Source organism: Aulonocara stuartgranti (genome assembly GCF_965226115.1).
Source record: "Aulonocara stuartgranti genome assembly, chromosome: 12".
Lineage (NCBI taxonomy): Eukaryota > Metazoa > Chordata > Actinopteri > Cichliformes > Cichlidae > Aulonocara > Aulonocara stuartgranti.
The window spans coordinates 5721828-5740598 of NC_138948.1; the positions used below are offsets into that span (position 1 = coordinate 5721828).

At 41.4% G+C, this 18771-nt stretch overlaps 1 protein-coding gene across 2 annotated transcripts in view; it reads right to left on the bottom strand.

Moving 5' to 3' along the window:
* The window catches only part of LOC309719574 (ADAMTS-like protein 2), a 35964-nt gene extending 20517 nt beyond the window's left edge, over positions 1-15447 (bottom strand). The window contains exons 1-2 of one of the 2 annotated variants that reach the window (XM_082555749.1): positions 15134-15447; positions 1184-1289 (exon numbers count right to left, since the gene is read on the bottom strand). In XM_082555749.1, the coding sequence (XP_082411875.1) occupies positions 1184-1288 (105 nt within the window). In that variant the 5' untranslated portion in view covers position 1289; positions 15134-15447. Of the gene's footprint in view, positions 1-1183; positions 1290-9794; positions 9990-15133 lie in introns of those variants that run through there. The other variant, XM_082555750.1, reaches the window with a different exon arrangement.
* Between the last annotated feature and the right edge of the window lie 3324 nt (positions 15448-18771).

Consider the following 18771-nt stretch of genomic DNA (forward strand, 5'->3'; position numbering starts at 1 on the left):
ATCATTCAAATTGTCAGTTCATAATTTTTTTTTAAACCCCAATATCATATTTTAAAGGCTAATTCTATGTACTTATTAATGTAGTTTCTTTAGGAGTTGCAAAAAGCTCATACTATAATGAAAAGCGTAAGCTTTGTTCTGTAATGAATTATGTCAAATATGAAGTATTTGGACCTGGCCACTGTGGTCATTTTGAAGCCTCTTTCCCTGTTGCTATGTTGTTTCTTGGAGCCCAAAGTTACCATATTTGGACAGAGGCTGGAGTTGTCAGTTCACCCCAGAAAGCTTGATTAACAAGCTATATTCAAAATTAGGAGAAACTTACTGGACAGTCTGCACCACATAGCATGTCCTGTTTAGTGACTCTTATTAGAGGAGGTTAGGCTACAGCTGCCTGTCTCAATCAAAGCCGAAATCTCAAGATTTAGATTTTTTTTTAAATTCACCCCTGTATAATTTTTATTAAGCTAAAAGTCATCGAGATCAAAGCTGTTCTTTGTACCTGACTGTAAACATGCATTTCAGTGCTGCAAAGTTTTTCGTTTTAACGTAGACATCTACAGTGACTGACTTGTATTTGAGCCACCCTCAAGTGGCCACTGTGGGTAATGCAGTTTTTGACACTTCTACGTCAGCTTAATTTCTGCCCACGAGGTTTCTACTTTGTATAAACACAAATTCGCCAACTAAAAGTTCTATTTTCTCATCTCCCTTAGAGATATCATATGATCATCCATTATTCATCCTCAAACTGATTTGCTTCCTATGTGTCAGGCTTATTGTTCAGCACATGTTGAAGGTTCTAAAGCACCAGATACAACACATAAAATAATTTTTACCTGTTTTAACAGGTTTTAGTTACCACATCAAGACATGAGCATTCAGTACAGTGATGTTTATTCCCATTGAAGTATAAGTAATGTTTCTGAAGACTGAACATTTACTAGTTGTAGTTCTACAGCTTTGGATTACTGACAATCTTGCCTTCATATGCAGTGTTACAGTGCTCACTCAGTCACTGCAGCAGAGGCAGACAGTATAAACATAGTCCTCTTTGGTCTAGGACTATGCCTCATCCATCTCCGAGAGTCCTAAAGTTCTTGCTAGACAAAATGTGCTTCAGTTTGTCGGAGTGTATGTTTCCCTGTAACAGAGGAAGAGTGTTTTCCTGTTTGCTGTGTACCTGCAGCCCCCTGGTGGACAGGTTTCCCAAACACATCGTCAGCGTCAGGAAGCCCAGCAGAACCACGCCTGTCTCCCCACACTGTTCCCATGACCACACCCTCATCCTGATGAATGAGAGAGAGGAAAGGATAAAAGAAATAAAAATAAGTTTTAAATGTCAACAAAAATATCTTGAGGTTTATGAGACAGCAGCCCTGATGCTGTGATTAATGAAGGGTATTTGGGTAAAAACCTGTCTCTGAATGGAAGCAGCCAGAGATGTGTGTTTAACAAAGGTGGAAGAGTTTGAAGGGAAATCTGATGACCGCTAATGACTTCTTGTGGCCAACCACTTAGGCGAGCTTTGGATGCTGAGACATGTGGGTGTTTTTTCACTCTAAATTGAGGCTTCTCAGCTTCCAGACTCTCAGAAGGGTTTGAAGTGGGACACATTTGTGGTCATAATATTTCCTTTCTGACTCTGCAGTGAAAGCCCTCACCTCTCACATCTGTAGTTGTTTAGCTGAACATAAGTGCTGCTGCTGTCTTTTACCTTTGCAGAGAGTGGAGGGTGTTTTACAAGAAATCACATAATTGCTGATTTCTGAGATATCTGTCCAAGATTCAAGAGAGCACTGGAGCAATTACGGGAGTGGTGTCAAACAGCAGATACACAATAGACACGCAACAATGTGCAGAAGAGCACCATTGGCACTGAAATATTCTGTCAATCCTATTTTAAAAAGTGAAGATCTTGCAAAGATTTCATTGTGGCAGTCCTATTTGATGATTAGAAATATTTATGCCAATTCAAGAAATACGGTTACATAATGAAGCAGCTACGGAGGTAAAAGGTCCTGGAGTTGATTTAAAATGTTGCATTTGCAAAGGTGATCTCAGTGCAAATAAAATCTTTTCCTTTAGTAGCACAAAAAAGCAAAAACAAAACATTAATAAGAAACAAATTCATCGGAGAGTTACATTGAGCCAGGTCAAATCAGTAATTCTAGAATGACCTCTGTAATACAAAACTGCCTGGATGCAAACATAGATCAGCAGTGAAGGATGATCACGGGATTGTTTCCACTGTAGAGAAAAATTACCGTTGCGATATCCAGCCAAGAGATTAACACACTTCAAGAGGAACACATATTCGTATTTTAGTGTAACATAAAAACAAGACGTCACGCAAAAGACAAAGGGGGATCATCAAAAGCCACAAATCATTCATCGGCCTCAAGACCTGAAAGAGTTAGATTTGATTTTTTTAACATAAAACAGCTACAAAAAAAATCCCATCAGTTTTTTTAATTACTTCATGATTATTTAGTTTCAATTAGAGCATTACGCAAGATGATTCTTACCACTGGAGAGGACAGGATTAACCTGTGCTGTCATCTTTCTCAAGATGTTTCAGGCTGTTTTCATAACTTTCTATAATTTCTATAGGACTCATTTTTTAATAAACTGAACAGAGTTAAAGGTTAACTTCCATTATTTTCTTAATTGCATTAAAGTATCTAAAAGATCATCTGATTCAGGTGAAGTCTGCTTTGAATAATCCAGTACATTATGCACAGTCAGGTTTCCGAGCACATCAGACAAATGCAGACAAAACAATGGCAAGCAAAGAGCATTTTCTCAGATAATGCACGCTGGTTTTGGTGTACCAGCTGTAGGTATCCAAATGTGTTGGCAGTCTGTGGAGACTAGCGTTGGCAGGTGGAGAGTGGCACAGACAGGCTGTTGAGGGCCACAGGTGTTGGAGACGGGAGTTGGACAGCACAGAGGCCAACGTAAAACTTAAACAAGTCTCGATGTGCTGGAAGGATGAAGGTAAGTTTCCTAGGACTTTACACAGGTAGGTCTTTGTTCAGCTGTTCAGACTATAAGGAAATGTAGATGTCTGTATGTAGAGGCTAACATAAACATGTACAGACATACAGGAAAAGGAGGGTACTCAAAGGACTCTGCAGTTGTATATATGAGTTTGAGGAGTGTAAGAGTCAATACTTAATTGTTGAAAGGGACACAGAAGAGGTAAATGCTCCCGTTTCAATGCACAGAAATTAATTCCTGCAACATATCCCAGTTTTCTTTTGTTCATTCGAACATTGCAGCCACATACCTTTAACTTAGCACTGTTTGCCGATTACTTTTATCATACCAAACTGTAGTGCTGATTCAAGAGCAGATACATTTTATTTGTAGACTATCATCCATTAGCTACATTTTTCACAAGAAAAGATACAGGAGAATTTGGAGGAAGGATAGTTACATTAGTGAGTAAGCTGCAGAAAGGTGCAATGAAGAAAGGGGTTCAGCAAGCTGCCCATACCTGAGGCCTTGGAAACTGCAAAGCAGCTGGACAGCACCAGGCCCCGACATGATTCACGCCCACTGGCTGAAGAAGCTGACTGTACTCCATAAGCGTCTGGCCACATAAATAAACCAGTTACTAATCAACGAGAGACACTTGGAATGGCTAACAGAAGGCCGGACAGTCCAGATCACCAAGGATCCCCAGAAGGGACCAGTTCCATCCAACTATCAGCCAAAACACCAGCTACTGGTAGACAGAACAGTCGCTCAAGATTGCAAGACTAGGCTCACTAGGCACACCACCTAGTGAGCCCACACATTGACCCTGGAATGCCTAGAGCTATACAAGATCAACATTACCCTAAGAGCCTTCATCAGGAATTCAATGGGGATGTTGCGTACAACACTAGACAACTTCAAATCTATAGCACAAGTCACCATGTAGTGTGGGATCTACCAAGGAAATGCTCTGTCCCCACTGCTCTTCTCCAAAACTCTGAACCCCCTCAGTGAGATCATTAACAAGACTGGCTACAGATACAGACTATGGAATAGAGCAATCATCAGCTACCTCCTCTACATGGATGACATCAAGCTGCATGCCAAGAGTGAATGAGACATCGATTTACTCATCAACATCACTTGGACATAAAGCAATGACATCGGAATTTCATTCGGATTGGAGAAGTGTAGCTGGATGATAACAAAGAGAGGGAAGGTAATCAGAACTCAGGAGATTGAACTACCAGAAGGGAAAATTGCAGATATCAAGGACTGCTACAAGTAGCTGGGAACAGCATCAGCAGGTCCATGCATGGCATGTACCACTGCCAGATACAAGAAGTGGCTGACATTGAGAAATCCTACCAGTTCCTGGACAAATGCAAGGCATAAAACTCCATAACCAAGTGGCTGGCATAGTATACAGGAACATGTGTGCCGTGTGTGGCCTGTAAGTCTCCATGTCAAAATGGGACACATTCCTTAGGGTGGTTAAGAATGACTGAACTAAGATCCTGTTGGACTTCCACAGACAGACAACAAACTGTTGGCTAACCGAGCAGTGGTGGACAAGCAGAGGAAAACGGCCACACTGATAGATGTAGCTACACCAGGAGGAGGGTAAAGGTAACAGTGGTCCCAGTTGGGGCCAGCCCAGCCCACAAGTGCCAAACTTAGCAAGTGTCTCCAGCAGATCCGTGGAGCAACATCTGAGATATCTGTCCAAAAGAGCACACACTGAGGAACATGTGATGCGCAGGACCCTCAATCTCCCAGGCCTCTGATAGAGGACTTGAGCTTGAAGGATAAAGACCGTCCATGAGAGGGTGTGTGTAGAGATAAAAACATCAATAACCACAGTCACCATAACATTTGATTTGTTTGTTATGTTGTTTTGACTTGTCAATTGTGACGCAATCACCATGTTGGGTTAGGCTAGCAACATTGTTACCAAGTATAAAACACAAACACCTACCTGCTACGTACCAGAACAATCAAGTACTGCCTGAAATACCTCACCTAAGAGGTGTTCAAGAGACAGACCAAATGAAGTGCCCAAACCACATCCTTCACTTGTAGAGGAGCAGCAGCTCTATTCTGAACTAGTCCTGAATCACTAAATTCCACCCACAGAGTCCACCCACACTACAGAGGAAACTCATTTGTGCCTCTTCTGTGCAAGATCTCCCCTTTTTGGTAAATGACCTCAGCTCCAGTGGGGAAGTGAGGGTAGGAATATATGTCGCAGAGTAAGTCAACAGCTTCACTTTCCGCTCAGGGATCTCCTCACTACCAGACCGGCACAGCATTCGCACCACTTTTGGCTCTATCCATCTGTTAGTCTGTCCTGTTGCACTCTTTCCTCATTTGTAAACAACACCTTCCTCGACTGAGCAGAAACGTATTCCCAACCAAGAGTAGGTTGGATCTGAAAACTGCTGTTCACAAACGCTGTCCATCTAATCTGACTGGGCTGGAGCTGTTTTGCAAAGAAGAATGGGCAAGAATTTCAGTCGCTAGATGTGCAAAGCTGGTAGAGACATACCCTAAAAGACTGGCAGCTGTAATTGCAGCCACAGGTGGTTCTACAAAGTATTGACTCAGGGGGCTGAATAATTACGCACACCCCACTTTTCAGTTATTTATTTGTAAAAAATGTTTGGAATCATGTATGATTTTCGTTCCACTTCTCACGTGTGCACCACTTTGTGTTGGTCTTTCACATGGAATTCCAATAAAATTGATTCATGTTTGTGGCTGTGATGTGACAAAATGTGGGAAAGTTCAAGGGGGCCGAATACTTTTGCAAGACACTGTAGTTCTCATTCATATTCAGCTGCAAAAAAGTGAGGTGGAGATTGCTGGTCATTGAAGGCAAAAGGACGAGACCACCATCATACTGACTAGCCATTGGAAATTTATATCCAGTCCAGTCGACTATCCAGTCCAGAATTGGCGTAACTATTACAACTGATTTAGTTAAAACCACACTTTCTTAAGCCTAGGCTGTGTTTCCAGCTGAAAAATACAAATGTATAAAATATAAATGTTTGATGGGTTCTAGTGCTTCTCTCCACAAAAAATATGTTTTTTAAGCAAACAATTGTATGTACGAGTCTGCAAGCGATACAATGTTCAAATTCCTGCTGAAATTAAATGTTTTCTCTCCCTTAGTTTAAAATCCTAAAATTATATTTAACAAATGATGCAAATATATGTTAATTTATTTTGAATTTTGTAATCCTGAAAATCTTGTTTCTTTTGAGGCTAAATTTCAGGGAACCAATGTGAATCCACAGTAGCAGACGGAGTTAAATGAGCTCCGGAGACGCATATGCAGACGTATACGTTCATATACACATTGAGCTTCTAGGAAAGATCTCATAGTACATCCTGTCTCCTCAGGTCCAGTTAGGCAGCCTTGTTAAAATAAGCAAGCAGCTCGTCTCGCCCCTGTTTGCAGTCTGGCTTTCTCTGGCACTAAATATTGGTGACAGGTGTCTTAAAGCAGGCACAGCAGCACCTGGACTTCATTATCCAACCAGACGCAGCTGGAGCCCGGCCAGCTGCCAAACACACATACAGTCAGACACAGCCACATATGTGCATACACTCAGCCAGTTCGTGACTCTGTACACACACACACTTAGACACATGCACACTGAGTATTGTGCACGTACAGGTATGCAGACATCATGGCATAAATGTACGCGCTCAAACACACACAGTCAATCACTTTCTCCAAATCTCCTTCTTTGCTGCTTACGCATATTTGCACAATGATATTAACCTACACCCAAGTGTATTTTAATTTTAACCCTAATTGCTCTTTTGAGAAAGTGAACTCGCCAACATGTCAAAAGTTGGTGCTACTTTGGATGGTCTGCTATTGTAATTATCATGGTGTGAGCTATTAGCCATATCTGACACTTGTTGAGGAAATAATTTCAACTCCTTTTCCGAAGTTTCCAAGTGTGGCCCACAGTTTTCGATGAGCCACATCTGGGCTTAACAGACAGTGTTGAATTAGGAAGAGTTTGGCAGATTTAACTTAGCCACAGGTACGTGTTATATCACCGCAGGCCCCACCTAATGACGTCTGGGCCACAACATTTGCCAGTCTAATAATTGAGCTCTCAGTGTCAAAAGTAGCCTAGACTAGGCCCAGATGTTTCTATTAGCTGAGGTTGATCTGGAAGACTACGCCAGCACGGACAGAGTGTGACGTTTACACAGGAGGGAGGACAGCCTTAAGGTCTCCAGGCATTGCACAACTGACAAAGAGGCTGTTCATTCCCCAAATCATTTCGATTAAATAACAATAAGGCATTGATGTTTTTACTTATTGATCTGTCTGCTCCTCCTCACACCTGCCCAGCCGTCTAAAACACCATGTATTGGTAGTCGATGCTCCGCGACTCAAAAACGCTTAAAAAATATTATCACTCACTGTTAGAAGATTTAATGTTTCTGTAATTCTTCGTTATACAGTCGTGTGCAAAAGTTACAAATGTATTCACGAAGGTTTCATTAGCGACAGTATCCTCTTTTTTGTATCTTTCTTGGTCCTTACTACAAGTATATTACGTGCAGAAATGTTACCCTAAAATCCAGTTTAAATACACTGTAAACTGCATCATAAGTCATAGGCACTATTATAACTAAACACATCTGGTCCTGGTAGAAGGAATACCTTCTACCTGGAGTGAAATAAACACACACACACACACACACACACACACACACACACACACACAATCCAGACACAGTCTTCCTCTTTCCTTCTTTCCTCCGCTGTCGTTTCCCAGGCGGCCAGGCATAAGACAAAAGTAAACAGTCCCTCATCCTCTCTGACTCTCCCTCCCTCACCCCTGAGCCGTCCCCACCCTGAAGGCCCCCTGGGGCCCCTCGCCTTGCCGTTTTGTTTATGTAGCACTGGCAGCCTCAGCAGATAGACAGACAGCAGTAGTCTGTCTGTCCCCTGAGAGGTTGGACTGAATAAGACCGGTCTGACATATCAAACAATATATCAGACCAATACTTGATTTTTATTATCTAATATTGGATGCTTTCCAGTCTCTGGTGGCCACATGTAATGGAGATGGATACAGTTATGCAGTTGGACAGAAAATAACCAAATAATTTACTACGTATTGTTTACATTGTGTTTGAAAGCTATTCTTCTGTTAACCCTTTAAGACCTACCATAGAACCAAGTCCGCCAGAGCTTATATTATATTTTTACATGCTGTAGTGCCATTTTTGGGAGCATTTCAAGTTGCTATACATCAATACAACCATTATAGCCCAAATTTTAATAATATGTATGCATTAAGTGCATAGAAATTACATAAATTGCAAGAAAGTGCAATAAACTACAAAAGAATTGAAAATCGTTTTTGTGTTTTTAACATATATTTCTAGTTAGAGAAATGTAAGAGGCTTATCCCTCAAAACTGTGAATACAAAAAAGTTGCACAAAATAGTTTCCCACCACAGGAAATGTATTTTGAGTGTCTTCATAGTTTTCTTTTTGAAATACACCAATTTTTATACACTGCAGGAAAAACGAAAATAAATATTATAGTGTAAATTTGCAAAAAAGCAGAATATGCATCAAAATAAACTATTTCCAGCAGTGCAATTTTAGTTCTAAGCATCCCAGAAACGACACAGAAAGTCAGAAAGTCAAACATAATTTAGGCTCATGAGGCCCTGATGGTAAAAAACTACATTTTCGCGAAAATGACGTCACTTCCGGTTTCAGGCAGGTAATGGCGGACACGCGATAATTCACGCTGACGTCTATTCTAACGTAGGAAGTGTTACAAACAGCTGATGGCATAAGATGTAAGTACAACTCCTCCGGTTTCATATGCAAAAAAAATTATTGCGCTAGCTTACGTGGTTGCAGTTCTAAGGGATTTAAAAGTAGTTGCGCAAAACGGACCGTGCCCGCTCCGACTGGTTTTAAAGGGTTAATACCAATGAGATATATGTTACACACTGGCTTTAGGAGGACTCTGTCTATGATCTTCCATAAATGATAACGCTGTCTTCTGAAATACCGAATGAGCCTGTCAAACTCGCCCAACAATCTCCCTCTCTACTTTTAGGATTAGATTTCAAACTTTCTTTTTTGATAATGCTTATAGTTAGGATCAGATGACCTTGAAGTATCCTTTAGGTATTCTACTACAGTGCTGTGCAAATGCCTTAAGTCACCCCTCTTTTCTTTATATTTCGGTTCTTGAGCAATGGTTCTCCAGGCTTTCTGAAGGTTTTACAAAGTTGTTTTTGGACATTGTCTGCACTCTTTGTCAGCCCAGTTCTTGTTTCTGAACATCAGAGTAGACTCTTAACACTGACCCGTGAAGACACCTAACTCAAGGGATGAACCAGTGTCGAGTTCAAACTTGGCATAGTGTGTCCTTAAAAAATGTGAGGAAACTGGATCAGTGGAGGCAGGCCTAAAAAAGCAAAAGCTAGCTTTAGCAGGTAAACAGTATCTGAAAGTCACGTCCTTAATAAATAGGACAAAAATCCTGCAATCCAGTCATCAGTATGCATGAAAAGTGAAGGTCCCTGTCATCTGTAAAACACAGTGCAGGCTCTGCTATGGATGGGTGGTGAAAACGTGTCGCCCAACTGAAAATACTAAGTCCAGATGAACAGAATCTACTTTTTAGATATTTCCTTACCTGGACGATTGAGCATACATCAAAAAGGCTCTGTCATAGTTTGAGGTTACCTTTAGTTTTGGGGATTTTGTCAAAATTGATGGAATTATGAACAGAGAAAAGTACCATCAGATTTTGGTCCACCATGCAATATCATCCAGCTCCATTTTTCAGCATGATCCCAAACACGCTACCAATCCTGCAAAGTCATACTGAGACAGAAAAAAACCCCGAAGTGGAATCCTAGCAGTCATGGTTTGGCCTCTCCAGAGCCCAGATCCCAACATTATTGAAGCCGTGTGAGATCATCTTAACAGAGAATGGAACAGAAGGAAACAAACATCCAAAGACGAGTTTTGAATGTCCTTCAAGAATCCTGGAGAAGTATTCCTGAAGACTGCTTAACGAGCCTAATAGAGTTCAGGCTGTGTTGAAGAATAAAGGTGGTCATACTGAATATTGGCAGGCAAGCTCATTGTAATTGACTCTGTTTTGCATCTACACATACCGTATCAAAATTAGTTTTTGCATAGTACTTATATAGGCTCAGCCTACTGGTGGACTTCCCATGATGCAATGAGCACTTTTTCTCCCCTTGTATCATTCCTGATCTATTTCTTTGCCATTATTGCCTGTCGTCAGTTCGTATTGGACTGTGTGATTGTTGGAGCTCGCTCCAATATCTGTGGGTACTATATACAAAGATTTTTTTTCGGTAGCAAATTGGAGCCTGGTATTTCTGATACTCTTTCATCTGCTCTAGGAAGCAGATGAAGGAGTATCAGAAATACTGATATCATGTTCCCATAGTCTGAAGTCATCAGTGCTGTGGGCTGCAGTGGAACTTGTCTTGGTAATTTAAAATTCATTCTCACACAGCAAACTGCCATGAAAGGTGCCAGTCTGGCCATCAGGAGACATTCAGATTTCAGTGTCTTGAAGCACCAAATGTGCGATTAACAGTTCATTTTCTCTGCTGAGTCTGGAAAGTTTTGCAAATATTGTGTTTTTTCACAAGAAAGCAAACACAACTTATGACAATTGTGGCGCACTTTACAGCTAACTCATAAGAGTTAACAGGATAATGCTTCTCCAATATTTGAACCCAGAAAATTAGAGTTAATGGTAAATGCAATTTAGATGTAAACTGCATACTTTTGACATAAAAAGTGCAATGACACATAAGTGAGCAGAAAAATCCCAGTGCGTCATTGCTTCCCAAAATTCGGATAACGTCATGGAGGAGTATGAGGCGGTTGGGGATGTCTGCTTGTCTCCAGGAAGATTCATTCTCCTGCCTTTTACCCCTTGAGCCAAACTCTTTTCCTTTCTCAAGTGTGCATGCAAAGCTGAAACAGGATCCAGGCCCTTCCCTTGTATACAGAAAGGAAAAAAGCCACCAAGAGAGCCAACAATGATGGATAAGTGAGCAAAAGAAACAGAAAGGAGGGAAGACGCAAAGGATGAGTAAGAAAGGCAGTCTGAGAAGTTGAAGATGGGTCAGCAGAGTTCAGATGCCCCTGGGACAAACAGAGACTGGGTTAAATTGCTCACACTTGAACCCTGACCTATTTATTGATTCACTTTTCAGAGCTGGCTTACCCAGGAGAAGGACCACGCTCATTCATCTTTATTAGACTCACTCACAGTGAAAAGAAGCAGGTCTTTTGAATGTGCTCGAACCAATCAGTAATCCACTTTGACCACAAGGCTAAATTGTGGTCAAAGGCTAAATCTTGGACTAAATCTGTGTGGACTGATAATCACATTGGTGAAGAGCAACAGTGCTTTGTTCACGAACTAAAGGTGAATTCTGTTGTTATTGTGAGCAGTTACAATCTGTGAAAAACCAGCATATTAACGTTATTAAGGGAACTCAACAATTGATTGGGTAATGCTAATCAGCAGCTCATTTATGTATTTATATATAAACACATACAGAACTGTGGATAACAGCCAACAAATCAGCAGAGGTGGGACCAAGTCATTGTTTTGCAAGTCTCAAGTAAGTCTCAAGTCTTTATCCTCAAGTCTCAAGTCAAGTCTCAAGTAATGTCAGGCAAGTCAGAGTCGAGTCTCAAGTCACTGGTGTAAAAGTCCGAGTCAAGTCACAAGTCTGAAACTTTGAATTTCAAGTCCTTTCGAGTCTTTAAAAAAAAAAAAAAATGAAAAAAGCATGTTGCAGTTATATGTTAAATGTAAATATTAGACCATGTAATTTTAAAATCTGTGTTTTTCTCAACACATGACAAAATAGTGAACTTAGAAAATATACACAAATTGTGTAATTGCACCTCTTTAAAATGCAGCTCAATTAAACCTAGCTCCAAGAATAATTTTCACCGACAGTTCTGAGATACGCTGCATGTTATTCTTGGATGCGGTTGTAGGACCGGCTTTAAAATCGCATGACAAAAATATCATACATATTAAAAAAAACTGTATCACCAACGTAGCCTGGACAACATTTGCTAGTTAGATGAAGTCATCTATCTCATCGTAGCATATTTATATGCATATTTATAATCATACGGTTCTTGGAGTGAGTGCATACACTCATGAAGTTTAGTAACTTCAGGTCACTGCAACAAGCCCAGGTACAGTTTACCGCCGGATGGGTGCAGGACCTTGAAATGCACCGTGTAGAACGAAAGACCATCGTACGTATCATAAGTTTACCAGTCTCACAAATTGTCTTCATAAATACACATTCGTTAACCGTTTATTAATAGGACCTTTGAGCTCAAGGGTAATTAATTAGTAGTGGAAATAATTTCTGGTAGCATCACAGAAATGTAGCAGTGACAATAATACTGTATGCTGTAATCGTACTGGGCAATTAGTGATACAAAAAACCTGTTTTATCCTGTGAATAAAAGTATATATTTTTGTCAATGTACCATAATAACAGAGGCGAAACGCAATATTGTGTCAGGACAATTCACTGTTTATGCACAATAAATAAAGGAGCATAGCGCGACAATTTCTGTTCAGCGCCAGACTTGCTTGTAACCTATATCACCAATTATGTTATGAAAATGACGTATTAACTACAACAGAAGACTTGCCTTCGTGTAAATGCTTGGAGCAGACTAACCTGTGAGCTGGAGTGTTCTAGGACGTTATATTTGGTCTTTGAATGGCTGCAATCCAGGCCATCCGTCACGTCTTTGTTACTTCGGAAACATGGCTCGAACAATTTCTTTTCAACGACGTAATCCGATAACAACCGATCTCTTTACCCGTCGGCTTCCCGTGGCTGTCATGCGACCGGCTATTGCAGTTAATAATACAACAGCTTCTTGACATTTTTTGTGTTTCTTTTTATCGCTGTGTGACTGATTTCAATTGAAAGCCTGCGTGTGCTAGTACCGCTTGCCACGAGTTCCCAGAATCCTTTGCGGTTTACCCCTGAATGACGTCACATTTTCAATCTCTATATAATATGCATGTTAAATTTTATATTTGGGGTGAAATATCAAGTCTTTTCAAGTAAACCGGTTCAAGTCCAATTCAAGTCCCAGGTCATTGGTGTAAAAGTCCAAGTCAAGTCACAAGTCTTAGAACATTTTTTCAAGTCAAGTCTAAAGTCATAAAATTAATGACTCGAGTCTGACTCGAGTCCAAGTCATGTGACTCGAGTCCACACCTCTGCAAATCAGGCTGTCCGAAGTTGCTCTTCTGCATGTGGTTCACAGCAGGGAGCGGTCCACTTCAGACACATTTGCTCTACTCGCAATACTTGTTTTGGTTTCGGCAAGGGTGGAGCCTGGTACAGCGTGCAGGAAGCATGACACTCCAAACTGTGAATTCACTAGACAATTAACTCTGTTTCTCTATGAGCTCAGTCCAATTTATTGTAACGTGAACTCTTGTACTGTGGAGCTGGCTGGTTACAGACCTCTTTCATCTATTTGAACTGTATTCTGATAATGACCCCACCAGAATATGTCGTTCTTTGTGGTAAATGGCCTGTATTTGTATAGCGCTCTTACTAGTCCCCCCTAGGGACCCCAAAGCACTTTACACACCCAGTCATCCACCCATTTACACACTGGTGGAGGCAAGCTACAGTTGTAGCCACAGCTGCCCTGGGGCAGACTGACAGAAGCGAGGCTGCTCCATCGGCCCTTCTGGCCAACACCAGTAGGCGGTAGGTGAAGTGTCTTGCCCAAGGACACAACGACCGAGACTGTCCGAGCCGGGGCTCGAACCGGCAACCTTCCGATTACAAGGTGAACTCCCAGCTCTTGAGCCACGATCGCCCCATTGTGGACAGTTTCACTTTTATTTTGGACAGAATAGTAGAATAGACAGGAAAAGGGGGAGAGAGGGCAGAACTCAAACCCAGGCCTCCTGCAGTAGCTTTTGGAAATATAAGTCATCCACTCAGTCAGTGAGTTGCCTTTGTTTTTGAATACGCTCAGCAATCAGAGGACCAACAAAGTAATAATTCTTCCCAACAAAAGTCATTTAAATTTTCTAAAAAATTGGTTTTTGGTTAAATTTGGAAACTTGTGCTAAGATCATCAGCAATGGTGACTTGTATTTTAGAGTTACACAAAGAAAGCATATTTTAAGAAATTACAAAATATCACCCTACTGTGTATTTTTGTTTAAGTACATGGCCAATAGGTTAAAAAAAACTGTAGACATTGTCTAAACCTAACATTTAATAGATCAGTGGCAGTTTGTTAGGTGTTATGAGTTTAAACAATGAACTATTCCAAACCTCTTCATCTGCATTTTTTTTAATGGCAAAACCATCAAGTCTGTGCTTTTTAGGCATTTTAAAGGCTGACACAGCAAAAAGCCTTGACATGTGACTTACTTTCTAAAGCGTTACTTTAATAATGACCTAAATGTAACTTTCCTAAACTATTAGGAGGACCTTTTGTGAGGGAAATGCAACAGGCAAGACGTGGGGAGATTTTTTTCTTCCAATTCTCTACAGCAGTTTAGAGCCACAAGAGAGAGAAAAAAACTACACTTTGACAAGTAGCACTGGCACGAATATTAGCCTCTACCTCACCAGTTTACACACACGCACACACATCTCCCAACAGCTGACAAGTTTCCAGACAGACTCGGGCCTCTCCAGGATCTCACACACAAACACACGCACACATGCATGCCTGCACAAAAACACACTCCTCTGAAAGAGAGTCAGCATTATTTTGTGGATTTGTTTTGGTCTGGTGCAAAGCACAAGTCTCATTGGCTCTGGTGTGCCTCATAAACACACACACACACGCACGCGCGCACACTTAGATGCACACACACATTGTACACAAAGAGCAGAGGCCAGAGGCAAACCAGCACATGCAGACATGCAAACAATCACACACACAAACACACAGGATGGAAAACACACAACTCAGAAAAACTCTCACACAGTATAAACACACTCACACACACACAATCATGCACACATAGAAGGAGGTTGCAAATATTTACCCACTCACCTCGCCTGCAGCAGTCCAAGGGCGTCTCAGTCTGTGTTGAGGATGCCGATTAATGTGTGTATGTGTGCGTGTGTGCATGTGTGTGTGTATGTGTATAGGTGTGTGTGTGTGTGTGTGTGTGTGTGTGTGTGTATGTGCGTGTGTGTGTGTGTGCGTGTGTATGTGTGTGCAGGGATGTGTAAGTGTGTGTCAGCCTGCCAGAGACAGTGGTGGTGTGTTGTGGTGTTTTGGTGAGAGCTGCTGTGGAGTGAAGAGTGGGAGAGACAGAGAAAGGGAGGAAGAAAGTGAGGAAGGAAGGGAGGGAGGTAAGGTGTGCTCTCCCTGCATCCCTCTTCCTCCTCCTTCTCCTCCTCCTTAGTTAGCAGGAGCAGCAAGAGTGGTAGCAAAGGGAGAAGGTGGGAGGATCAGTAAAGTTAAAAAAGAAAAAAAAACAGGAGCACCCCTGGTTTGGTGCTCTGGCTTCTTTCTGTTTTCTTCCTGAGTTTATTAGAATCTCAAGTCCAAAAACATACAAACAAAAACTTCATATGTTTATATTCCATCCAAATGTCCCTTAACTTCAGTCTGCCTCCATCTTTCCTTCGGAGACTGCCGTTGGGATCAAGCGTGTCACTCTGAGAGGCAGACAAATGATTGAACAAAGACACAGACAGACAGGAACTGCCCATTTCCCACAGTGCTCTCCTCCCCTGGGTCCTCTGCCCTCCATACTGAGCTGAAACTTCACTTTCCGGAAGTTCTCAATCATTTTCTTGTGTTGCACTGATCTGGATTTTCTATGGAAGCAAAAATAGATGCTGATACACTTTTCTATGAGAACACACAGAGCAAGATGCTTCTGTCCTGCAATTTAAGGACAGCTGTAATCTCCCGAAATACAATCACAAACTTCTCAAGGTGGATGCGCTGAATTTATGATAGAGATGTGCCACTTCAAATTCAGTTACACTGAATATTTAGATATACGTGAAAGGAAGGCGCAGACATTTGACAAGGTTTTTTTTTTTTCTTTCTAATGATAAATTCTGGTGACGTCAACCGATGGCAAATGGAAGCACAAAAAAAGGTCAAGTTGCTTGTTTTTGTAGCAACTTTGAAAACCACCTAATTTGCATTGATCCCTCACACGCCACCAAGAGCACAGACCCAACAGGGGCATACCAGCACATCTCTTGCAGACACATTGGGTACTGTGGATCGTGGGGGGGATCTCTCAAGAAACAGGAAAGTTAAGAGTCTGGGTTAACACCTCGAGTTCTTTCTTCAGTTTGTTCCTGAGTAGATTTTGCAGCTTTTTGGGGAAAACTGTTGCTATAACAGGCTGATACAATCAAAGAGTGTAGCTGTCATTTGTAGGTTTGCTTGGAAATTGAAGTAAAAACAAAACCCTGAAAGAATGCTCCATAAATACAATAAAATATAATACAAATCTGCATGAAATGTCTTTGGCTTTGGTGTTTGTCAATTTATTGAAATTTGTAAGCACCCACAGGCTAAAAGGGCAATAATGCAAATGTTTACTGATCATGGGACGTCTATATGACAGCGACTGTGTGTTTGCATTTTTTTAATCGTATTATTGTACTGTTGTGAACTAATAATCCAAACTGAACAGTGAACTGAAAAGAACAAAAGCACTCTACCTGAAACGCACCTGAATTGAAAATAAAACATTTCAAATGAAATAAAAATAAAATTATAGCTGCAAATAAAATTTGGAGCTATAAGAGCGATGGCTTGCAACAAGGTATGTGTCAAGGTGACATCCACAGGACTGTCAGGATCTCACAGAGCATTACATAGTAACAAGGTGATCAATGCTGTGGCCGATCAATGAATATCTGTTGTGTTGAACAAAGTGGACATGGAGCTGTTTTGTGTTTAGTGTGAGGGGTTTGTCCTTTCATGCTGCGCTTTCTTTTTCAGGTGAACTAGTCCTTTAAGTGATCCGAAACACTCTGAGGAAGCCAACAACAGACGGGAGGACAGCGATTCAGACAGAGGAATGAGAGACGCTGTGGGAAGAGTGAATGATGAGGAGGACAAGCAGACATCTGAGGACCACCGTGTCTGCCCACCATGTCGTCTTCCCCTCTTTTCCCCCCATCTGTCTGCCTCACTCCCTCCTGTTCATTACGATTTCTGCTATTCTCACGTATGTTTTTCTCTATCGGCTTCTTATTTCTCACCCCTCCCTCTCCTCCTCTCCGTATGTGTCTCTCTCCTCTTTCAGTTTATTCGCTTCTCTGTTTCTACAGCTGTTTTTGCAGCGCTGCACTTGTTCTCTTTGTTACTGTCTTGTCTCTTTCCCCCCTTGATCTCTCATTTAATTCTGTCCATGTGTAACTTATGTCCTTATTTTAATCCAAATAAAATGTGTCAGTTACTTAATAATGCACTTGGTAATAACTTTAAATATATTTTTTGAATAGGGATACAGATGTTAATTTCCATTAATGATTACTTTTGTGTTGTATTGGCACATTGTGAAACCTAATGTGAGTCATTCAGGTGGGTGACTGTGTGGCGCCTTGGAAGAAATTATGTAAGGTGCATGTTGGGTTATTTGGTGATTTAAGTTGGCCATCAGTTGGAGGTAGGTAAAGTGTTTTAAGTGCATAGTATTAAACACTTTATGAATGTATGGTATGCAATGTATCCTATGTAAATGGCGCCCCATTTAAAGCATAATGCAACATTCTGTACTGTTCTTTTAACAAAGAAGTGAAATCTGGCCACCTGTGCAGCAAGTCCAGCTGTGAAAATTCTTTGGTCCTAAATATTCCATATTTAACTTTTAGTGGTGTTATGATGAAGTGGAAGCAATTAATAATGACAGCAACTAAGCCACAAAGTGGTAGGTGTCGCAAAATCACAGAGCAACCACTCTGGTTTTACGTGGTCCCTACTCTGACCTCACAATTTTCTGCAGACTCAATAGCTGCAGGCCTCCTGACTTCATTTGGCTTTAGATTAGCTCAAGGACAGTGCGTACAGAGCTTCATGGTTTCCATGGCTGTGAAGCTGCATCCGAGCCTTACATCACCAAGCGCAATGCAAAGTGTCAGATGCAGTGGTGTAAATCACGCCATAAATGGACTCTAGAACAGTGAAGATGTGTTCTCTGCAGTGGCAGATCACACTTCTCAGTCTGGTAATCCGAATGATGTGTATGGATTTGGTGGCCCCTCTTCTATGGAACCAACTTCCAGTTTGGATTCAGGAGACAGACACTATCTCTACTTTAGGACTGGATCAGGTGACCCTGAATCTTCCCTTAGTTATGCTGCAATAGGCGTAGGCTATTCCCATGATGCACTATTTCTTCTCCCATCACCTTTCTCGCTCACTATGTGCTAATAGACCTATTTGCATTGAATCAGCAGCACGATGGCACGGTGGTTAGCAATGTTGCTGCACAGCAAGAAGGTCCTGCGTTCAACTCCACCATCAGGCTGGGGTCTTTCTTTGTGGAGTTTGCATGTTTGGTACTCTGGCTTCCTCCCACAGTCCAAAGACATGCAGTCAGTGGGGATAGGTTACTTGATCAGTCTAAATTGCCCATAGGTGTGAATGTGAGTGTGAATGGTTGTTTCTCTCTGTGTGTTAGACTGGCGACCTGTCCAAGGTGTACCCTG